The following is a 25,232-nucleotide window of genomic DNA, read 5'->3' on the forward strand; positions in this document are numbered from 1 at the left end:
TCTCTCCCTTGTCCCCAACATTTTACAACAAGCTAGATTCTAAGAATTTGAAATGAAATTGATAGAGACTTTCAATAGTGAGATTGAGGCCACTTATAAGTTTTTTATATATTCCACTTAGCATGGACTCATGTTACAACATTCCAATCACCATGCAATAGTGATGAGCTTTAATCTTTGCCTCTTTACCAAAACATCTCATGTGTCTCTTACAAAACAACAAAGATATCTCCACATGCACCAAAATCATATGAATCTTCATCCAACCAAGGCTTACAAAACAACAAAGATATCTCCAAATGCACCAAAGTCATATGAATCTTCATCCAATGTTTGCAAGAAATATGCCATGAATTTGGCCATAATACCATTGACATCATGCTTTGCGAGAGTATTGCAATTAGATAACATACCATGCATGTAGTAACCACTAATTACAAAATCCCTTTGCTTATGTAACCCTAGAGTTAGGGTTTGCCCTTGTATACACCATAGCCATGTATTCTTACAAGAAATGAAACCCTCACAAATGCTTAAAGAAAGAGATAAATTGTTCCAGAATGGCTTCAAGAAAGCCTCGTATTCAAGTAGAAGTTCCCGTTTGTGGTAGAAACATGAAGCCCCATGCCAATACTTGATTCTTTGATGATTTTTGCGAAAGCCCCTTCCTAATGCTTGCATTCAAGCTCCATATATATGCTTTATATGCAAGGAGTTTTGAGAACAAGCAAGAAAGAGGGAATTATGTGCAAGATCTCATGGCAACATATCCTATTCTTCCCCATGGCAAAGAACATGAGAAAAACCTTCAAGATTGGATCAAAAACCCTAAAATACCTTCAACAACTCAGACTTAAGCACAATTTTAGCTTCCTTTCATGCCCATGGGTTGTTGGTGCAGATTCATAAGCAGTTGCTATACGAATTTTATTGCTGTTTGCTACATTTTGCTACCCCTTCATTACTTGTTGTAGATGGTGATATCATGCCCAATGTAATCCTAACCAAGGCTCACAACACTCACAAAACTCAAGACATGCTTGAAAGCCCTAGCGTTTGGAGGGGAGAAAAAACATCAAGAAAATTTTAGAAAATAGGTAATATTCAAAAAAAATTTCTTTTTTGAGATTTTTTAAAGCAAGGGAAGGATCAAAGAATCTAATGCCAATGCAAGAGAGGGGATCCCATTGGCATAAGATAGAAGAAATTCTGTGTCAAGGTTCCAGAGAAGCTTGCCCAAAAAATGTATTGACGTACATTAAATAGTTAAAGATTAGACCCAATAATTTTCTTCTATACTTAACCCTCCTTTCATACTTATTGAACTATGTGCATACCCAAACTTATACATTAATTAGTTAAAGATTAGACCCAATAATTGTCTTATATACTTGGCCCTCCTTTCATACATATTAAACTATGCCCATGCCCGAGCTTATACAAACATATAAGCTAATATGTACTCTTCTTATTCCTGCGGCTCACCATTGTTACAGTCCATCAAAGGTCGGTAAAAAGTTTAAGGAAATTTGATAAAACAAATTACAAATGTCCTTGTACAAAAGGGTGTCTTGCCACTTTGTTCCCACTATATTATGTAGTATTCTTATATTATAAACAATAACTACAGCTACATAAACAAATCCAACATGTTAAAAACTAAAATTACAAGAACAAATCTCCACCCTTGAATCACTTGTGTAAACAATAACTATACTTACACAATCAATAAATGCTGATCAACAAATCCAAAAATCTTCAAAATTAAAAGTAAAATAAATCTCCAATCAAAACCAACCCCTGCGAAAGGCTCAAGACTTTTCAGGTATCTCGCAAAGTTCACTCAAATGATTTCAAATCGTTAAAACTTATAAAATAAAATTTCTTCCTTTCAGGCTTATGGTGAACTCTGAAGGAAAGCGATGCTGAGGCCTTTGTGCGGGGATTGTAGAACGCTATTCAACCTCTGGCAAAGGCCTGGGATTTCCGTTGCCATTGCCAATTCAAGCACAGTGAAGAAGATGGGCACAGCATCCATGAGGGAAGAAGTTGACTCTGAGCTCTTCCCTTCTGCTCTTACCAGAAGCAGCAGCAGCAGCAAAAGCATGGAGGGAGTGGTTTTGCCGGCTTCCCATGACCATGTCCACCATGCAGTGGCTGCCCTTAAGGAGAACCGCGTCATCGCTGTACCTACTGATACCCTCTACGGCCTAGCAGCGGACGCTTGGTAAGTTTTTTTCCTCTCTCCTTCGGCCACTTTCCTTCCCATAATTCAGTTAGAGTCACTAAAAAAGAGAGAGAGAGGACTTTTTGGCATACACTGGTAGCATGTAAATGATATCCCACATCTTGCTCATGGGTCAGCAGCATGCATATGGACATCTTGCGCACCACTTCTTTATAACCTGGGACTTAGAGACCAAAATCTAAAAAAATATAATTGTAACATATCTTTAGCTCCTCAGCTTGAGGAGTGGGCATTTATGTGCACTCCTCAAGCTGACTCTTTTGTTGTTCCTCGCTTGCCCTCTCTTTCGACTTTCGACTTTCAAACCAGCCACCACCTTCAGTGAGAATCAAGAGCAGTCTCCTCACAATGGCTCACCCATGCCTTCCAGGCACTCTGCCCATTTCATACTTCAGGTGCTGTGACAACTCTGTAGCCCCAATCATATTATCATACATCCATTTAAATGCATAAGCTCCCATCTCTTGTGCATGCCCAGCACTATCACCCTACTTTATCCCTGGTGAATCCACATAACCCCTTGCAAAGCCACAAGAAGGGAGCTCTACATCCAAGCTCATTTCACATTTAAGCCCCACTACATCACATGCGGAAGCTCTGGGAGTCTTCTTTTAGTCGTAAGCACTGCATAGGAGCACTAGATGCAAGAACAATCAGCATAGAGAGAGAGAGAGAGAGAGAGAGAGAGAGAGAGAGAGAGAGATGAAATGAAATGAAATGTTATATATATATATATATATATATATATATATATATAGAGAGAGAGAGAGAGAGAGAGAGAGAGAGAGAGAGAGAGAGAGATGAAATGAAATGAAATGTTATATATATATATATATATATATATATATATATATATATATATATATATATATATATATAACATTTCATTTCATTTCATCTCTCTCTCTCTCTCTCTCTATATATATATATATATATATATATAACATTTCATTTCATTTCATCTCTCTCTCTCTCTATATATATATATATATATATATAGAGAGAGAGAGAGAGAGAGAGAGATGAAATGAAATGAAATGTTATATATATATATATATATATATGCAAACACACAACATCAACGAGCACTACAACAGGTGTATTCAAATCATAATCTTTTGTTCTTTACGTGCTTTTCACTTTTGCATATATTGTTTGCATGTTCACACACAATTGGCTGGTTTAAGTTTTAAATTAGTTGTTACCATGTGGTGAGTGATTTCTAGATTCTTAGAGGACTTAGTGTATATATATATATATATATATATATATATATATATATATATATAACATTTCATTTCATTTCATCTCTCTCTCTCTCTCTCTCTCTATATATATATATATATATATATATATATAGAGAGAGAGAGAGAGAGAGAGAGAGAGAGAGAGAGAGAGAGAGAAATGGCTATATTTTCAGTATATTCATAGAGTACAAAAAAGGTTACAATATCTTTCGCCTTTGGCCTTCCCAAAAGGGGTAAAGAAACCCTACTCTAGGGACTACTCCATCAAAGAGTGAGATGCCAAACAATGAACAAGGAGATGCCTTTTATAGTCCCAAACATGCCCATCAAGCTGGCCGACTGCTGGTCAGCGAGCAGAAAATCCCAAAAAAATCCTATAAGCTGTTGACTTGCTCCAAAAGTACTCCAAAACTGGCCGACAGGGCCCTTGTCCTCTGAACTATCTTTTGTACCTTGATTGGCCTTGGCATGAGCCCTAATCTAGCTGTTTACGTACTGCCTATCACGATTATCCTTGGTTGATGAGCCATGTACATGTGTGCGCATGACATCCCCTCCTGCTAAACTTGATGACGGGATTCCAACTTCTGACCCTGGATGACTGTCATCATCCCCTATCTCCACATATGGTCTCCCATACCTGTCATCCTTCCCTTCCTTGCAACCTTTTCACTGGAAAACCTTGCCTTAGGTCTCTGAATCCACTCCAAGTCTAATTACATATTGAAGCTTTAGCTCTGTGTTGCTCGATCATGAAGCCAGGGAGTAATCATGGTCTGTAGTCACACAAGCACACTCATAAGAGCGCTGCTCTTCATGTCTAGCAGATCTGCTGCCAATCTGTAGCATCCAACCACAGCCATACCAAAGAATATTGCCATCAAGAGGTTCAATAGCCACTAGGCTCCTTTTATATTGGAAAAAGTCCAAACTCGTAACTTGTTGTACAAGAAAATAGTGCAAATGTTATAGGACGGAGTATTTTATCTCTTTTTCTTAAGCATTGTGATTATGTTTAATCATGTTTAGCATTCACTGATCATGTTAATCCTATATATGCATGTGTAAGTTTGTACACGTGTGTGGATGCAAATACATGTTTGGTGTCTGTGTGTGTACATGTGTATGCATGTTCATGTGCATGTGTTTTTCTCTTACTTTGCTGTAGGTGTAGCATTCTCTCTCTCAAGGCTACTTGTGGGTCAGCTGTGCAAGTGCAACAAGTACAGGCATTTGACACGTGGCATAGGTGACGTGGCAGCTGATAGGAGTGGCTTCACAAGTGGGCTGTAGCTGACGTGTGGCTGGCCACGTGGCACACTGTAGCACAGGTGGCAGGGCTGCAGGAAAGCGTAGGCACATCACGTATGGCTGACTGGCAGGCGTGTGTCTTAGGCGGAGGCTGACTGTATAGGCGACTAGCTACAGGCGTTGCCTACGTGACAGGCACAAGCGCACACACGAGAGAGAGAGGCGAAGGCGGCTGGCTTGCGCACTGAGCGCAACAGAGAGGCGACGGGCAGCTAGACGCGAAGGCACCGGGTAGTAAGGAAAAACGCGCAAAAGAAAAAAAAGCGATGGAGAAAAAGCGCTGGGTAGCTGCGTGGGTTTTCGAAAACACTAAAGCGCCACATGTAAATTTTTTTTATAAAAAAAAGAGAGAAAAAAAAGCTATTTGATAGTCTTTTGGGAAAAGCACTTGTAATAGTTTTTTTAAAAAAAGAGGAAAAGGCTATGCTTTTCTCTCCCAAACTTGTATAAAAAGGGGGCCAAGGCTCTTGTATACCACAACACAAATTGGGTGAAAGCATCAAGGAGATCTCCTCTACGTGGAGCAAGGGGATTTCTTCTCGGGAATTGTAGAAGGGCTACGCCGACCTCGAGTGATAAATAAATACCTGCGGGGGTGCCAAGCTTTGGGGCCAATTGGTCTTTTGTGTAGGAGCACTCTAGCACCACTTATTTCTTTTTCTTCTTCTTCCAAGTTTATTATTCTAGTTCGTAAAGAGATTTAAGTGTGATTATGTGTGCTCACCGCTCGCGTCAAGTTTCTGAAGGCCGGTTTCAAGGTTCCATTGCTGGGATCCATCGTCAACTTTTTCAAGGGGCGAGCCTGTGGTCGACACATTTAATTCTATGGCTGGAACTAGTGCGGAGATGAAGGATTTATCTTCGGAAGAGGACGACTACTTCTATGAAGATGAGGAAAGCGAGCAAGAAATACCTTCCGACGTGCCAGAATTTGAAGATGATGATGCCACCTATGAAGCAAAGATGCAAAGTTTGATGGAGGGATTAATGGAACTCGCGAATGTCATGTGCATCATAGATGCCATGGACATTTTCAGGGCTAAATCCAGAAAAGGCAGCCAGATAAAGAGTATGAACCAGGTAGAGTCAGGATGATGGAGCACAGAGCACTTTTAGCAGTGTAGGTTGGAGCAAGGCATGGAAAACATGAAGAGGATGCTGTCGGCTGCACACAGAACAGGTCGGCTGAACCAGAGGACAAGGGCAGCAGGCGCATCATGATCAAGGAGTATATCCAGTCGGGGCTGCGTTAAAGGGCATTAATGAATTTATGACTGGCCGACCAGCAGTCGGCCAGTCTACCAAGTGTCCAAGGGACCTATAAATAGGCCCAAGTGCTCCTTGTTGTAATCATTCACTCCCTCTAGGGGTTTGAGTCATTAGGGGTCCCATAGGGGACTGTTTTGGTGTATTCCGCCTTTTCAAGAAGGCAGCCTAGGGCTGCAGACAAGTACCCTTTTTGTACTATAGCAATATACTGAATTTCTAGCACATCTCTCTCTCTCTACTCTCTCTCTATATCTGCGTTTTGCATCAGATGTTTTCCAAGAGTGTTTAGGGCTGAAAGAAGACTCCTAGAGCTTCCGCGTGTTACAGGCAGTTCTGCCTACAATGCAAGAGGTAGAAGTGAAAAGCGTGATGCAGGTAACAGGACTCAAAATAGAAGCAAAAGTTTTGCATCAGATGTTTTCCAAGAGTGTTTAGGGCTGAAAGAAGACTCCCAGAGCTTCCGCGTGTTACATTGGTATCAGAGCATCAGGCTTAGCAAAGCTAAACACTGATTCAGTGCCAGATGATGGTGTACAGGTCCAAGGTACATGAAAGTACACGGATACGAAGCCCAAGGCAAGGAACACAGAAGCGGGAAGAACTCCCAGGAGGTTTGTTGGTGGTGTTCCACAGTGCCAGAGGGGATGATAGTCCTGTGAGCCAGATAGGTTCTCGGGCAACGGTCCCAAGGGAGGTTTATCCTCCATGATGTGAGAGTGCCAGACTCATTTCTCAGAAATGAAGACCAAGACGGTGTTCAGAGTCAGGGCAAGAATGGATTGTGGACTCGAGGAAAACTGATGCATAGATCTACGTCAGAGACAGAGTGGTTTGGAGAACAGGCCGGATGTTCAGAGAAAAAGGGTTGCCAGGGATGGATGATGACAGAGGGACTTCGGAACAGGATGGGGATGATGATAGTCATCCAAGAGCAGGTTGGAATCCCGTCATCAAGTTTAGCAGAGGGGGATGTCATGTGCATCATAGATGCCATGGACATTTTCAGGGCTAAATCCAGAAAAGGCAGCCAGATAAAGAGTATGAACCAGGTAGAGTCAGGATGATGGAGCATAGAGCACTTTTAGCAGTGTAGGTTGGAGCAAGGCATGGAAAACATGAAGAGGATGCTGTCGGCTGCTCACAGAATAGGTCGGCTGGAGACAAGGGCAGCAAACAGGCGCATCATGATCAAGGAGTATATGCAGTCGGGGCTGTGTTAAAGGGCATTAATGAATTTATGACTGGCCGACCAGCAGTCGGCCAGTCTACCAAGTATCCAAGGGACCTATAAATAGGCCCAAGTGCTCCTTGTTGTAATCATTCACTCTCTTTAGGGGTTTGAGTCATGAGGGGTCCCATAGGGGACTGTTTTGGTGTCTTCCACCTTTTCAAGAAGGCAGCCTAGGGCTTTTTGTACTATAGCATTATACTGAATTTCCAGCACATCTCTCTCTCTCTACTCTCTCTCTATATCTGCGTTTTGCATCAGATGTTTTCCAAGAGTGTTTAGGGCTGAAAGAAGACTCCCAGAGCTTCCGCATGTTACAGGCAGTTTTGCCTACAATGCAAGAGGTAGAAGTGAAAAGCGTGATCCAGGTAACAGGACTCAAAATAGAAGCAAAAGTTTTGCATCGGATGTTTTCCAAGAGTGTTTAGGGCTGAAAGAAGACTCCCAGAGCTTCCGCGTGTTACAGCGAAGGACTCACGTTTTCCACAAAACTTCAAAGCTGATTCTAAAGCACGGAAGTAAGGGTCTGAGAAGAAAGCCAAGCCTCTACATTCGGCTCCCATCTACCCTAATTTTCAGCCATACCCTGATTCTTCTTCTTCTTTTCCCTTTAATTTTTCAGAGTGATCATCAGACTCTTCGATTCTTCCTTACTCAAACGAAGCTCCCAGAGAACTATCAAGGATCAACTGGCAGGTTACAGGGCTTGCAAGAGGAGGTTTGGAAGAGCCAATGCTTTGGCAGATCGCTTCACCACTAATCCATGTGTTTGGTGGGAGGACTATTGGGCAGACACTCGAGAGTTGCAACAATTGGCCATCAAGATTCTGAGCCAGGCGGTCAGTTCGTCTTGTTTGGAGCTCAACTATGGAGCTCATATAGCCATATCGCTTCAAAGAAGCGAAACCGGCTTGGCACTCAAAAGACCAATGATCTAATTTTTGTGAGTGCCAATTTGCGTCTTCTTGAGCGAAATGAGAACCTGGAAGCATTGGTCAGAGGAGAATGAGAAGGGTTCAGAGGCAGAGGAGCATGCCTGTTTACCGCCTACACGCCGATAGATACTTTGGGCGAAGCAGGGGATAGCGGTTCCAATGACTTTCTAGATTATGATGATTTCGACTTAGACGATGTGCATCTCTCGCAAGTTTGAGTCTAGTCATGAGTTGATTGACTCAAACTCGATTCTAGTCATGACTTGATTGACTGACTGACTCACTATGGCTGAGGAATGTCATGTGCATCATAGATGCCATGGACATTTCCAGGGCTACATCCAGAAGAAGCAGCCAGATAAAGAGTAGAACCAGGATGATAGAGCACAGAGCATTGTTGGCAGTGTAAACTGGAGCAGGACTTGGAGCAAGGTATGGAAGAAGCTGTCGGCTGCCAGAAAAGGACTGTCGGCTGACGTCAGCAGTGCCAGAAGTGAGTCAACTACTGCAGGCGCTTCATGGTGTGTAAACAGGAGTCCAGTCGGGCAGCGTTTGCAGCAGTCGGGCAGCACTGAAAAGCTTGTATGGTCGTGGAACTGGCCGACCAGCAGTCGGCCAACATAAAATATGTCCAAGGCCCATATAAATAGGCCCAAGTGCTCCTTGTTTTAATCATTCACTCCCTCTAGGGGTTTGAGTCATTAGGGGTCCATTGGGGACTGTTTTTGGTGTATTCCACCTTTTTCAGGAAGGCAGCCTAGGGCTGTAGACAAGTACCTTTTTGTACCATATGAATATACTGAATTTCCAGCACTTCTCTCTCTCTCTCTCTCTATATCTGCGTTTTGCATCAGATGGTTTCCAAGAGTGGTTAGGGCTGAAAGAAGACTACCCAGAGCTTCCGCGTGTTCCATTGGTATCAGAGCATCGGGCTCCGCAAAGCTAAACACTGATTCAGTCCCATATGATGGTGTACAGGTCCAAGGTACAGGAAAGTACACAGGTACGAAGCCCAAGGCAAGGGAGACAGAATCGGGAAGAGCTCCCAGGAGGTGTTCCACAGTGCCAGAGGGGATGGCAATCTTGTGAGCCAGATAGGTTCCCGGGCGATGGTCCCAAGGGAGGTTGACCCTCCAAGGGTGATGTGAGAGTGCCAGACTCATTTCTCAAGAATGAAGACCAAGACAGTGTTCAGAGTCGGGGTAGGAATGGATTGTGGACTAGAGGAAAAGAGATGCATAGATCTACGTCAGAGACAGAGTGGTTTGGAGAACAGGCCGGGTTTTCAGAGAAAAAAAAGGTTGCCAGGAGTGGATGATGACAGAGGGACTTCGGGACAGGATGGGGATGATGACAGCCATCCAAGAGCAGGTTGGATTCCCGTCATCAAGTTTAGGAGAGGGGGATGTCATGTGCATCATAGATGCCATGGACATTTCCAGGGCTACATCTAGAAGAAGCAGCCAGATAAAGAGTAGAACCAGGATGATAGAGCACAGAGCACTGTTGGCAGTGTAAAACTGGAGCAGGACTTGGAGCAAGGTATGGAAGAAGCTGTCGGCTGCCAGAAAAGGACTGTCGGGCTGACGTTAGCAGTGCCAGAAGTGAGTCAGCTGCAGGCGCTTCATGGTGTGTAAACAGGAGTCCAGTCGGGCAGCGTTTACAGCAGTCGGGCAGCATTGAAAAGCTTGTATGGTCGTGGAACTAGCCGACCAGCAGTTGGCCAGCATAAAATATGTCCAAGGCCCGTATAAATAGGCCCAAGTGCTCCTTGTTTTAATCATTCACTCCCTCTAGGGGTTTGAGTCATTAGGGGTCCCATTGGGGACTGTTTTTGGTGTATTCCACCTTTTCAGGAAGGCAGCCTAGGGCTGCAGACAAGTACCTTTTTGTACCATATGAATATACTGAATTTCCAGCACTTCTCTCTCTCTCTACTCTCTCTCTATATCTGCGTTTTGCATCAGATGGTTTCCAAGAGTGTTTAGGGCTGAAAGAAGACTGCCCAGAGCTTCCGTGTGTTACAAGGAATGACCTATGTAGCTCGTGCTTGACTTATCCAGACTAAGGATTACAATGGGATCACGGCGTATGACAAATATCATCCTAAAGGGTGCTAACACTGTACAATGTTGCACTGATGATGATGAGCCATCTTGTCACCATGCACTACAGGGCAGAGTGCATGTGACAATTGGGTATGCATTATAGATCTTTGTGGTGTGAGATATATGAGCTGCTGTCCCCTTTGCACCAATACCACCACTTTGTATGCATGACCGCCTGGTTGACTAGAAAGTTTTGGGGGTGCCTTTGGATATTATATCGGCTAAGAATTTATTTATGAGGCTGCAGCCCTACCGCCATGGATTACGCATGTATGTAATGATCTGTGGCACTTACAAAAACCATTACTATGGTGGAGGAAATGTTTAAGAGGGATCTGGAGGAGCTGTTTGCCATTGAAAGAACGCCTGTTGCTTTGGAGATGCATGCTTGGAGTTCTCCCAGTGGGTGTGTTTGTGCACTCACGGCGTATCTGTGTCTCGTCATCCCGCCGCTTTGGTGCACACACTGAGACGGTGTTGCACCTTCTTTGGTCTTGTCTACATTCCAGACTGCTCCTGGACAGGTTTCAGCTTTCTTGCGCATTAGATTTTTGAAAAATAGTTCTGGATATTTGGAGTGCTGATAGTTGTGCTGTGGCCTTATGCTGCGTTCTTCTCTTGGGTGCGTTTCTGGGCTCTGTGGACAATTTGGACCAGCCGGAACCGATTCATGTTCGGATATATCCTCGTTAACCTTGTTTTGAGTCAGGGAGATAGTCTAGAAGGGTTGAGGAATCTTATGTGTGGTCATGCTCCATTTTGTTAGAATTTTTTGTGCATCACTAGTGTGGGAACCAATCGTGGCTGATTTATTGTGGTTGTGGATAGTCGGCCAGCTTCATAATGGCTGTTGTCCAGCTTCATTGCCCTCCTCTTATATAAAGGGCCTCTTTCCCACTTGTTGTATCCAACCCAATCCTAGCGCATATGTTTTGAAGCCCATCTGCTGTCTGCTGTACTACCCCTTGTAATCTCATGCTATGATAATAGAACTTGATCATTGCCTACTCTCTCCCTATCTCTCCCTCTCTCTACTTTTGTCTCTTGTGATTGCTTCCACCTGTGCATACTTTCACATGGTATCAGACGTCTAGGTCCTGGCTCTCCACCTCTAGGTGACCCCTTGCCTTCCTCATCTGCGTTTTCTTGGGGCAAGAAGTGCTGCTGCGCTTTGTCATCAGTGGCTGCATTTTCTTCTCCTGCACCCTCTTCTTGTCAGCGTTTTCATCTTGCGGTGCTCCTGCCCCTGCATCATCTGCAAGGTGTCACGGTGCAACCTTGGTGGGCTGCGTTTTCGCAGCGGCTGGTGGTGTTTGGGCTGTGTTTTTCTGCAGAATCTCCCCTTCTTCATCAGGCTAAAGTAAAAAATAAAAGCACATGCTATTGTTACTGGTGTTTTAGGTGATCTAATTAAAGAAAAATCAGTTTTATGACATCATGCTTCAATCAGGCATTGCAAAGTCTTTAATGTTCAATTTATTGTTTTTTTTCCAGTTCTGAACAAGCAGTACAGAAGATTTATGCCATCAAGGGCAGAAGCAGCATGAATCCTTTAGCAGTTTGTCTTGCACATTCAGATGAGTTCAAAATGTACAGTGTCACTTCGTATCTACCGGAAGGTCTGCTACAAGAGCTGTTTCCAGGACCTGTAACTGCAGTCCTGCAGCGTGGTTAGTGTGGTTTATATTCTTGTCAGTGTGCAGGAACGTGACTTTGGGAAATAGGTTGACCTTTGTTATCTGCTGTCATTTGTTTGTTTGTGTGTGTGTGTGTGTGTGTCTGTGCGAGAGAGAGAGAGAGAGAGAGAGAGAGAGAGAGAGAGAGAGAGAGAGAAAGAAAGAAAGAAAGATATATTAAGCGTCTACCAAAGACCCAATGGGCCTATGAGACCGAAGTCATACAATAATGTCCATGGCATATCTCATCATGGAATGGAAAATAAAACAGAATGAAACCATAAATATAGCTATCTCACTAGGGTGATACAAAACTGTCCATGGAAACTCAGCATGGAATACTAAGAACATAAAAACATGGGAGCAACATCAGCTCCAAGTAGACGGTATACCACTCTCCAAAATGTCAAGCATGGGGCTGATGAGTATGGCCAAGAGGTCTCCCTCAGTTATGTCACGTGGAAAGGTAGCTCGATGGCGGTGGAGCATGTCCTGGATCTGGAGCTGATGAGGTGATCGTGGCTGGCGGGGGGGTCGAACGCTAGAGTGCAGAGGCTCGGTCCGAGGTAACTCTTCTCGGGCGAGGTAGGTCCAGAGTAGCTCGTGGAGGGTCCACAAGATCCACTATGTCGGTGTCCTCCACCTCCTGGGTCCGGAAGAAACTAGTGATGGTTGGCTGCCGAGGGAGGTGGAGGGTGGTTGGGGCGTGTGTCTCAAGAAGGCGTCCCTGTGTCTGTGGAGCTCAAGCAGGAAGAGGCCTGGGCAACGCTAGTCCTGGAAGTCAATGATCCTGGAGAGTGGACCGAATCCCGCGGATCTCATAGTATACTGGGCAGCAAAATAGACAGTAAAACCTCCCGCGGATCTCATAGTATATTGGGCAGCGGCATATGTAATGCTCCTCCGTCTCAACCTCTGTGTGGCATAGTCGGCAGATCCTCTCCTCTCTGGGTGTCCGTATGAGCTTCCCGGCTCTGAAGATGCGCTCAGCTCTACTTGTCTCCACTCTGAGGCGGTGGGAAGAAACTCGTATCTGGCCAATCGCAATCCGCATGGCATGGGAAATGTGAACACTCAAGTAGCCCGGCTGCTGGATGAATCCATCCTCAATGAGTGTGAGGAAGTGGTCTTTGTAAAAGTGCATCTTCGTGGGGAGCTCCAGGGGTGTGATCCATGTGTAGTGTGTGTAGAGGCTAAGAAGATCTGACTGGATAACCCGGTTGGTATCCTCGTGAGACAGCCGGAGAAAAGGGGAGTCCAAACTGTACTGAAGGGGGGGTAGGCGGTCCATGCAGAGCCCATATACTGAGAACCAGTGCATACCATACTCCAGAGTGCCCCTCAAGTGCTAGCTGTCTGGAGGACCCCAGGGCAAGCCTCGGGTACTTGTGGAGATCCATGTGACTGATGCGATGGAGGTATGTGATTGTCTGGAAGAGTGCCTCCACTACCGTTGGGGCTGCAGCAAACTCTTCCTGGATAATCTGGTGTGGGACTGATGGTTTGCTGCGGATCATACGGGAGAACATCATGACCTGGGGCCTCTCAACTCGCTGCCAATCCTCATTGGATAAATGTGGCCCCTAGAAAGCAGCTCCATACATCAGGGCTGGTGTGATGAGGGTGTCAAAAAGCCAACCCTTCGTCCTGGGCTCCTGGAAATGTGCCTGGAAGCTTGCCATCCGCATGCTTAGCCAGGCCGTCAGTTCCTCTTGCTTGGAGCAACTTTGGAGTACCTATAGCCACATTGCCTCTAGAAAGAGGCCCCTCTTTTGATTACTTGATCCCCGCCGTGTACATGAGGCGAGTTTGTATCTAGCCCTTCATGGTTGTATTTAGCCCTTCGTGGTTGGTTTTTTATAGAAGGATCTTTTTCCCGGAAAAAGAAAGTAGGTGGTCATTCTGGGCATAGACATTATAAAACCGATCCCGTCAAGTGGGAAAGACTCCGTTGGACACCCACACGCTTAATAGCACAACTTTAAAACCACAAATTTGAAATGGACAACTTAATACAACTTGAAATTGAAATGAAATGAAATGGAAAGATGGACACCAGCACTGGGGCCGGAACGGGCCGACCCCCCCCTCAATATATGATATATTTATTGGGAGTATTTAATGAATACAATGCTCCATGGGTTCCAAGAACCAGATAATGTCCATGTACATATGAAAACAGTACCAAACAAATAGACTCGAAGTCGAATTTTGAAGTAGATGCTCGAAACAGAACGACCACTAGTGCGGTCCAATCTCTAAGGTGCTGTGCTTTCACTGGACTCCGCGGAGAGCGCCTCACTGGTGTTCCGAGACCACGCACAAACAGGCGCTCTCGTACTAACGCCTGGCTCTCCCGATCTCAGCACCTTTGGACTGAGGTTCTCCAATAGAGCTTGGACAACCCGGCACCGAACGAGTGTGGCCGTAGAGGGAGTCGGGAATCCCTTATCAGATTTAAACACAAAATACTTTACTTAAATATGAAATTCACTTGCGGATGGCTGATAGAAAACCAATACTCGTGGTGTTTGTGTAGAAGATGAAGCCACCCAGGGGATGTGAAGTCTTCTTGTAGTCGCCGGTGGAGAAGATGAGCAACCTCTTTCAAAGTAGGAAAAAGACACCTTGTTGAAGAAATAGTCACCTCGTGGTGAACCACCAAGACAAGGACCACCGCAAGAGACCACAGCCGCCTGCTGTGAAAGGAGGAGTACCCACTTGCAAGGAGAAGATACCTGGCTGCTGTGTGGAGGAATCTGAACATGCAGCCTTCAGTAGATGGTAAGCCGTCCTGTTGGAAGACAAGCGCCTGGGGTAACTGACGCAGAGAGGGCAGCCTGTGCAGTTCAGTTATGCCTGGCTGCAACCTGCGCAACCCACCTGCAGGAGAGAGGATGTGATAGGTGCCTGGCTGGGGGAGGAGAAGCAGCCGCCAGCAATGAAGGTGTAGTCGCCTGTATGGGAGGTGAAGCAGCCGCTTGCAGGAGAGGAGGCAGCGCAGCAGTGTAGCCCTTGGAGGTGACAGCCGCCTAGTGAAGGGGCTGAGGTGCACACAGCCGCCTGTGAGAAAGGATGCCTGGCTGCTGTACACAGACGCAGCCCACCTGTAGGAGGGTAGATGGTGTAGGCGCAGCCTGTAGTGCAGTTGCAGCCAGCCGCCTGGGAAAAACAGGCGCAAGGAGGATGGTTGTCGGGTGATCTTACGTAAAAGGGAGGAAGCAAATCATGCCCACGCTTGAAAGGGAACGTTTTCTTTTATAAAATTAAAGTGGAGTTTTTTCTACGCTTGCATGTGGGTGAGGAGTGTGGGTAGGTGACCATGCCCACCCCCACACACTTAAAAGTGGGGCTCCCCACCTTGGCCCCTAAGTGGGTGCCCAAAGGGGGTGCCCACTTTTAAGTGTGTGTGAACATTAAACCTTATAAAATAAAAGGTCAGAATATGAAACATTAAAACAACATGTGTGACATACTTACCACCTGTTCACATGCACCAAAACTCGTCAGAATACAGAGCAGACTTCACGACTCACTGGCAGGCGTCCCCGCTCAGTAAGTAACACGTCAAGCAGGCAAACACAAAAATACAAGTCATGCGAAAACAGTTTCAAACATGCAAATCATGTGTGCATGTGCAAATAGTAACATGGACATATCTCCCGTTCATGGAACAAGTACAAAATATCTGTCGGCACAAAACTGGCACGACATAAAAACATAAAAACCTGGTCTTCCTATGGAGTGACAGTCCCATAGGTAAGACACAGTTCCAGGCACGAGTTTCCTTATTTCCTTATGGTGTGACAGTCCCATAGGCAAAACACGGCACGAATACTGGCTCTTCCATGGCGTGACAATCCCATGGGTCGAACACAGTCCAGGTCATACACGGGTGGCACTAGTCTGGCTCCCGTCCATACGACACCATCCTGCTAACACACGGGTGGCACCAGTCTGGCTCCCGTCCATGTCAGCAAAATACTGGCCTCTTCACATGAGACACCGGCCTGGCCTCAAGTGAACGAGACGCAAAAACTGGAGATGGACCAAATGGTCGGCTAATTGGTGACATCCCCCCGGGCTTCTAAAGAGTTGACCTCAACTGAAAAGCCTCAAGATATGCCTGCAACAATTGCGGATAATCTGCAAAATAATCCTCATTTACCCATTTGGCATCAATAGGCAAATAATCCTTACACTTCACAAGGTATCTCCTGGAAAGCTTTCCTGCAGGTAGCTTGCTCTCCTTGTGAAAAACAATCTGTTCTGGCTGGAGGATCTCCTCAAGCTCTTCAATCTCTGGCGGATCTTCTGTGACAGGCTCATCAGGATCTGGCCCCACATATTTCCGAAATAGACTCACATGAAAAGCATTGTGAATCTTCCAATGACTAGGTAAAGCAAGCCTGTAGGACACTTCATTGATCTTGTGAATCACTTTGAAGGGTCCATAATAGCGAGGAGAAAGCTTAGGATATGATCCTTCTCGTCCTGGCTTCTTCCGAAGCCTGGCCTTCTCAAATTTCAGCAATACCCAATCACCTTCTTTGACTTCCATGTCCCTTCTATGCTTGTCAGCAGCCATTTTATGCTTATCTTGAGATCTTGCAATGGCTGTCCGCACTTGACCAAAGGCAATATCCAAGTCACGAACATATTCATCAGCTGCAAAAATCTCATCCTTTGTACGAAGGATGGGTGGCAAGACCACTCTGCCATAAATAATCTCAAACGGAGCCTTGCCCGTGGAAGCATGGATCGTATTGTTGTAAGCAAACTCAACAAGTGGAAGATAACTTTTCCCATGATCTGCCACATAACATTTCAATAAATCCAACACGGCTGAATTTGCAGCTTCACTTTGGCCATCCGTTTGGGGATGATAAGCTGATGAAAACTCAAGTTTAGTACCCATATTATCAAACAAAGCCCTCCAAAATAGGCTTGTAGTCCTGGGATCTCTATCCCCAACAATGGATTTAGGCATACCATGATGCTTGAAAATATTAGCAAGAAAAAGCTTTACCATATGATCAGCTTTAATGGTTTTCTTGACGGGCAAGAAATGAGCTTGCTTGCTAAACCTGTCCACAATAGTCCAAATAGCATCATTTCCATGCTGGGATCTAGGCAAATCCATAATAAAATCCATCGTGATACTTTCCCAAGGTTGTGAGGGAATAGGCAATGGCTGAAGCAAACCTGGAGGCTTTTGCCTGTCAAATTTCACCTTTTGGCAAGTAATACATGCACGCACATAAGCCTCAATGTCTTTACGCATGCTCGGCCAAAAGAAATGCCTCTGAATCATGCGTGTAGTAGGCATAATACCTCTATGACCAGCATAAGGTGGAGCGTGACATTCGTCCATAACCTTTGGACGCAAATCCTTTACCACACATAGGCAATTATCCTTCATGAGATAACCCTCGTTGATAACATAAGAGGCATGTGAATGACCAGCCATCAAATCAGTCCATATATGGCAAAAATCAGCATCCAAATGATACAAATCTCTCATAGCAGATAAGTCTCCATGAGAGGCCACTGAGAGCAGAAGTTGTGAGCTGTTGCAACGTATGTTTCGGGTGCAATTCAATGCCCGAACGAAATGCTGGTTGCAGTCCAAAACGGAACTTCCTCTTTCTTTCATCCTCAGTGATTTGCATAAAGGGAGTCACTTCCAGCAACACTTTCCAGAATTTGTTAACATATTGTTGCACGCTTTCATTATCTCTTTTGCTCCAGCCTGTCCCACTTTTGAGTGAGAGTTTGCTCTGCATTTGGTGGCAAGAACTGAGCATAGAATCTGTCTTTAAATTCCTTCCAAGTGGAGATGGGATCCTTGGTGATCTTTTCAGTGATCCACCAATGAGCAGTAGTCCCTTTCAAAAACATGCTAGCATGGCACACCTTTGACTTTTCTGTGAAATCCTCATCGCTAAAAGCAATGTCGAACTGTGCCACAAATGCTAACACCTTAGAGGCATCATGTTCACCATGAAAGACATCAAATTTAACAGATTTGTCACCTGCTTTGAATTCCTTGAGCTTTCTGGCATGAGGCTCATGGTCTTCTCTTTTTCTTTTCCCCTTATCCAACGGGGTAGCCCTATCTGCATGGGCTCCATGGGCCGTCATAGAAGTTTCATGGAGCACGGTGGCATGTGCTCCACGAACTCGAAATTCAGATGCATGTGACTTACCTGCATATGGCAATGCCTCTCCATGAGACAACTCAGAAGGCAAAATTTTTCTAGAAGCAATCCTGTCACCATGAGATACATGTCTTGCATACATGTGACTTTCATGCCCTGCATGAGCACTGGCATACATATATCTGTCAGGCTTTGTGCCTTGTGGAGAGGATGCATGTCGAGAGGTGACTGTCACCTCTTCCTTTTGCATAAAAGATTTCAGCCTTTGGGATGCGGGATCTCCATGCTTCAAACGAGGTGGATTTCTGAATTTCAGCTCTCCGTCATCTCCCTCTTTGATATCACCTTTGCGGAGGAGATAGGCAAGTGCCAGCTCCCTTGGTTTCTTGCCCACTTCACGAGCCATTGATTCAAAAGTTACATCTACCATTGCATCAGCCTTCCTGGCTTCAATAGCACTTTGCAGATGGGGATCTTCATGCAAAAACTTTAACTCTTGCTCTTGAGCCTGCAAAAGTTTTCTCATATGTTCCATTTCAGCCCTCATAGCATCAGGCTCTTGTTCAAGCATAACTGTCTTTCCTGGAGACAGTTGACCCTTTGATTCACTATCAATAACCCTTTCAAGGGGCTTGTGTCTACCTCGCAGGGCATCAGACCCACGAGAGGCACTAGATGGACCCCTCGAATTAGGCACTTCCAAAGGGTTGCCTTGGCTGTCCATTGTGTTTTAAGTTTACTAAAAGCGGGATGTCCAGTACACAGGTTCGTTTCCCCACTAGGAAGAGGGAAACAACCATGCTCTGATACCAATGAAACCGTTCCCGTCAAGTGGGAAAGACTCCGTTGGACACCCACACGCTGAATAGCACAACTTTAAAACCACAAATTTGAAATGGACAACTTAATACAACTTGAAATTGAAATGAAATGAAATGGAAAGATGGACACCAGCACTGGGGCCGGAACGGGCCGACCCCCCCCTCAATATATGATATATTTATTGGGAGTATTTAATGAATACAATGCTCCATGGGTTCCAAGAACCAGATAATGTCCATGTACATATGAAAACAGTACCAAACAAATAGACTCGAAGTCGAATTTTGAAGTAGATGCTCGAAACAGAACGACCACTAGTGTGGTCCAATCTCTACGGTCCTGTGCTTTCACTGGACTCCGCGGAGAGCGCCTCACTGGTGTTCCGAGACCACGCACAAACAGGCGCTCTCGTACTAACGCCTGGCTCTCCCGATCTCAGCACCTTTGGACCGAGGTTCTCCAATAGAGCTTGGACAACCCGGCACCGAACGGGTGTGGCCGTAGAGGGAGTCGGGAATCCCTTATCAGATTTAAACACAAAATACTTTACTTAAATATGAAATTCACTTACTTGTGGATGGCTGATAGAAAACCAATACTCGTGGTGTTTGTGTAGAAGATGAAGCCACCCAGGGGATGTGTAGTCTTCTTGTAGTTGCCGGTGGAGAAGATGAGCAACCTCTTTCAAAGTAGGAAAAAGACACCTTGTTGAAGAAATAGTCACCTCGTGGTGAACCACCAAGTCAAGTACCACTGCAAGAGCCCACAGCCGCCTGCTGTGAAAGGAGGAGTACCCACTTGCAAGGAGAAGATACCTGGCTGCTGTGTGGAGGAGCCGGCTAATCTGAACGTGCAGCCTTCAGTAGATGGTAAGCCGTCCTGTTGGAAGACAAGCGCCTGGGGTAACTGACGCAGAGAGGGCAGCCTGTGCAGTTCAGTTATGCCTGGCTGCAACCTGCGCAACCCACCTGTAGGAGAGAGGATGTGATAGGCGCCTGGCTGGGGGAGGAGAAGCAGCCGCCAGCAGTGAAGGTGTAGTCGCCTGTATGGGAGGTGAAGCAGCCGCCTGCAGGAGAGGAGGCAGCGCAGCAGTGTAGCCCTTGGAGGTGACAGCCGCCTAGTGAAGGGGCTGAGGTGCACACAGCCGCCTGTGAGAAAGGATGCCTGGCTGCTGTACACAGACGCAGCCCACCTGTAGGAGGGTAGATGGTGTAGGCGCAGCCTGTAGTGCAGTTGCAGCCAGCCGCCTGGGAAAAACAGGCACAAGGAGGATGGTCGCCGGGTGATCTTACGTAAAAGGGAGGAAGCGAATCATGCCCACGCTTGAAAGGGAACGTTTTCTTTTATAAAATTAAAGTGGAGTTTTCTCTACGCTTGCATGTGGGTGAGGGGTGTGGGTAGGTGACCATGCCCACCCCCACACTCACTTAAAGTGGGGCTCCCCACCTTGGCCCCTAAGTGGGTGCCCAAAGGGGGTGCCCACTTTTAAGTGTGTGTGAACATTAAACCTTATAAAATAAAAGGTTAGAATATGAAACATTAAAACAACATGTGCGACATACTTACCACCTGTTCACATGCACCAAAACTCGTCAGAATACAGAGCAGACTCCACGACTCACTGGCAGGCGTCCCCGCTCAGTAAGTAACACGTCAAGCAGGCAAACACAAAAATACAAGTCATGCGAAAACAGTTTCAAACATGCAAATCATGTGTGCATGTGCAAATAGTAACATGGACATATCTCCCGTTCATGGAACAAGTACAAAATATCTGTCGGCACAAAACTGGCACGACATAAAAACATAAAAACCTGGTCTTCCTATGGAGTGACAGTCCCATAGGTAAGACACAGTTCCAGGCACGAGTTTCCTTATTTCCTTATGGTGTGACAGTCCCATAGGCAAAACACGGCACGAATACTGGCTCTTCCATGGCGTGACAATCCCATGGGTCGAACACAGTCCAGGTCATACACGGGTGGCACTAGTCTGGCTCCCGTCCATACGACACCATCCTGCTAACACACGGGTGGCACCAGTCTGGCTCCCGTCCATGTCAGCAAAATACTGGCCTCTTCACATGAGACACCGGCCTGGCCTCAAGTGAACGAGACGCAAAAACTGGAGATGGACCAAATGGTCGGCCAATTGGTGACACATTATGTCCCATGGCCATGTGGAATACCGTAATCTAGATATGGGCGTGGATCAAAATCCCTTGCCTCTCATATCTGGCCTATTGGCCCTTGGTGTAGACTTTAGTCTCCTACCATGTGGTGCTAGTCCACATGACGCATAGCATAGGCGTAAGTCCCCTGCCATCAGGTGTCATGCCCACGCTATGGATCCCATCCATAGGTCCGGAAGTGTAGAGAATGCCCAACTAGTGACATCCCCCACCTCCCTCCCCCTCCCCCTCCCCGGGCTTCTAAACAGTTGACTGCAACTAAAAAGTTTCCAAGTATGCTTCTAGGAGTCGCGGATACTCCTAGAAGTATATTTCATCCATCCATTTAGCATCCATGGTGAATAATTCTTGAACTTCACAAGGTAGCAGCTTTAAAGTTTGCCACCCGCAAGCTTATGCTCATTGTGAAACACTATCTTCTCGAGCTGTAACACCTTTTCCTGCTCATCCACTTTCAAGTGGATCTTCCGTAACTGGCTCTTTAGGCTCCAGTCCCACATATTTGCGCAAGAGGCTTACATGAAATGCATTTTGTATCCTCAAATGATTCGGCAAAGCCAATCGAAAAGCCACTTCATTGATATGCTTAATGACTTTGAATGTACTTGGTAGAGAGCTAAGAACACATCCCCTCTTTTCCAGGACTCTCTTGAAGTATGGCTTTCTCGAACTTAAAAAATACCCAATCATTTTCTTTGATGTCTAATTGCCTTCTCTGCTTATTTGCAGCCTTTCTATGCTTCTCTTGGGAATGCTCAATGGTTGTAACTTGTTTGCACTTGTGCAAAGGCAATATCAAGGTCCCTGACAAATTCATCGGCCAAAGATCTCATCCTTTGTACAAAGGATGGGTGGCAATACCACTTTGCCATACATGATCTCGATTCTCAAATGGGGCCTTTTTTGTAGAAGCATGTACTTTGTTGTATGCAAATTCCACAAGTGGCAAATACTTGTCCCAAGAACTTTTATGGTCGTCCACATAGCATTTAAGCAAATCTAACACGGTTGAATTTGATGCTTCACTTTGTCCGTTTGTTTGAGGATGATAAGCTGATGAAAAACAACTTAGTGCTCATATTGTCAAAAAGAGCTCTCCAAAAGAGACTCATTGTCTTGGGGTTTGTTAACCTAACCGAAAAGTCTTAACTCTAGGTAGCCTTGGGACGAAACATACTCCCCCCTTAAGGACCATTGATGTCCTGAGCAATGAATTGGGGAAGCGAATATCAAGTCCCGTCCTCAAGGTGAGGAATCTCTTCCATTGGCACAGTCTCATCACCTTCACCCAGTTGTTCTTTCAAATGACTAATGTGAAATATGTGGTGAATCTTGATTCCAAGAGGTGGGGCTAACTGGTAAGCCACATCACTAATCCTCTTTGTGGTCTGGTAAGGTCCACAACATCAAGAAGGTAACTCATAATGCTTGCCAGTTCTCATTGTCTTAGAGTCCTTTGAGACTTTGAGATACACCCACATACCATCTTGTAAAACTTTCGGGGTTCCTCATTTGTTACCGTAATATTGCAGATTTGTCCAAAAAGCAGCCCTAGAAATAGCGGCCAGGGGGAAAATGATGAGAGACAGAGAGAAACCTACTGTACAACCAGCACTTCCAGAAGAAGAGAAAAAACTGTTGTACTGTACGGCCAGTCGCCCAGAAGGAGGAGGCAAAACTGTTGCTGTACGGCCAGCACATTGCTGCTGCTATACGGCCAGTCGCCCAGAAGAAGAAAGAGAGAGTTCCGGTCAGCCTGCTGCTGCTGTTGTACGGACAGCGGAGAGAGAGAGAGAGAAAGAAAGAAAGAAAGAAAGATATATTAACGTCTACGAGAGGCCAAAGTCGGCCTATGAGACAAAAATAATACAACTGTGTTCTTCCGGTCATTGGAAGAAAAGAAACAAAAGAAAAAGTGTGCATGTGTCTGGATACAACTGTGAATCATCATGGATCGGTGGAGCCCATATACAAACAATATAAGGGGGGGTGGGGATGTGGATGGAGTGCTAAGGCAAGATGCATCTCTATATGCTGAAGGGGTAGTACAAGCATGCTATGCAGATCTATGTCTAACTCCATCCAGTGCCATAAGAGGGATATAAGATATCATACATCGCCGTTGCTGAGGCTGTGAATGGCATGAACATGTACCCTGAGTCTGAATGAAAGCGAGCTAGCCTCTCCTGTGTCTCCATCTGGTGTCTCATTCGGATAGCTGCTATCTCTCGGTGACGGAGTCGGGGTGCTCTATGTCCAGTCTGTCTAGGTCTCCTCCTGGCTCTCAATTCCTCTGCTCTCTGTGCGGTCACCCCACGTGGTACATCAGCTGGCACTGGCATAGCTCTCTGGAAGAAATCTGTGAGCTGGGACTATCTCTCACCCCTAGTGGGAGCGGGTGTCTGGAGGAGTCTCTCTCGAGAACTATGAAGCTCTAGTAGTAGTCTGCCAAGCTGTCGCTGGTCCGAGGCCTCCATCAATTGATGTAGTGAAGAGTGCTCCTCAAACAATCGTGCATATCTATCTCTGACCCCCTGGTGGGCTCTACATCTACATACAAAGTGATCCTCAGTCTCCACCTCCTCGCGGCACAATCTGCATATCCGCTCAGCTTTGGGAACCCGTGCCGCTCTCCCAGCCTCTATCTCTAGCTGATGTGATGAGACTCGTAGCTGTCCAATAGCAACGCGAGAGCTGTGTGGCATGTATACATCCATGTACCGCGGTCGATGTATAAACCCATCCCCTGAGATGCTCATAAAGTGGTCTCTTTAATACAGCATCTTCGGTGGTAGTGGGCTCTCTGGTGCTGTCCATGTCTCCTGTATGTAGTGCTGCCATATGTCCTGTCTCATCACTCCGTTCCTCTCATTGAGAGAGAGGTAACCCCGTGGAGGAGACTGATCATACTGAAAAGGTGGCAACCGCTCAATGTCTATCCCATGATGTGAGAACCACTGTAGCATCTGTGCATACCAAGATCCAGTGTGTCCAGCCTCGGCCAGCTGTCTAGATGCCTCAAAAGCTCGGCGGGATAATCTCTCCGTGGGCATCTCCCTCCTCCTGTATGTAAAGGAGATCGTCTGGAACAATGCCTCCACTGCCATAGGTGGTGTAGCAAACTCAGCTCGAACAATGTCGTGCGGGATAGATGGTTTTCTGCGTATCATCCTCGAGAGCATCAAGATCTGTGGTCTCTCCAGCTGTACCCATGTGGAGGCTGCAAGCCCTGGTGCCCAAACCGCTGCTGCATACATCAAGGCTGGTGTCACTAATGTATCAAAGAGCCACCCCTTCGTGCGGGGTTCCTGAAAATGTTCCTGATGACACTGACGCTCAAGGCCAGCAAGAGCTGCATACCCCCGGGTCACTCTGTCTCGGACTACCTGAGCCATGGAGAAGCGTCCAACTGAGCTAGTAAATGTGATGCCAAGGTAAACATAAGAGGTCACCACCTCGACCCGCCCTCCTGCTAATGTGAGAGTAGTGTGGCTCCTGACTGCGGGTGAAGTGTGGAAGATCATAACCTTGGTTTTCCCAAGGTTCACTGTGAGCCCCTGCTGTGCGCAGAAGTCATCAAGAGCCACAAGGTGTCTTCGAAGCCCAACCTGCGTGTCGGATACCAAGACGATTTCATCAGCATAAAGCATAACATGGACAGTAATACCTGATAGCTCAACCCCAGAGCCTCCTCCCTGTGTGATGTAATCGACCACCTCATCAATATAGAGTCCAAAGAGCGTGGGGGAGAGCGGGCACCCCTGCTTCACACCAATGGTGCTAGCAACTGTGTCGGACAAGCCTCCTGGGCATCGGACTCTCCCAAAGACTTGCTCATATAGCCTGTATATGCCCCACATCATGTCTGAAGGTATGCCTAGTGTTTGTAGTCGCCGAAAGAGGCGCTCTCTGGGCACAATATCAAATGCCTTGCGGAAATCCACAAAGCAACAATAGAGCCGTTGCCTCCGTGCCTTGGCCTGATCAATCAGGCACCTCAATGTAAAAATGTGGTCGATGGTCGAGAAGGCTCGAC

At 46.0% G+C, this 25,232-nt stretch overlaps 1 protein-coding gene across 1 annotated transcript in view; it reads left to right on the forward strand.

The window, feature by feature from the left end:
- Positions 1-1,844: 1,844 nt before the first annotated feature.
- The window catches only part of LOC147629620 (DHBP synthase RibB-like alpha/beta domain-containing protein), a 33,317-nt gene continuing 9,929 nt past the window's right edge, over positions 1,845-25,232 (forward strand). Inside the window, exons 1-2 of the mRNA XM_086811116.1 lie at positions 1,845-2,227; positions 11,841-12,016. Of these exons, the coding sequence (XP_086667242.1) occupies positions 1,923-2,227; positions 11,841-12,016 (481 nt within the window). The 5' untranslated portion in view covers positions 1,845-1,922. The remainder of the gene's footprint in view (positions 2,228-11,840; positions 12,017-25,232) is intronic.

Source organism: Cibotium barometz, chromosome 17 (assembly GCF_041138505.1).
Source record: "Cibotium barometz isolate CiBa-2024 chromosome 17, ASM4113850v1, whole genome shotgun sequence".
Classification (NCBI taxonomy): Eukaryota; Viridiplantae; Streptophyta; class Polypodiopsida; order Cyatheales; family Cibotiaceae; genus Cibotium; species Cibotium barometz.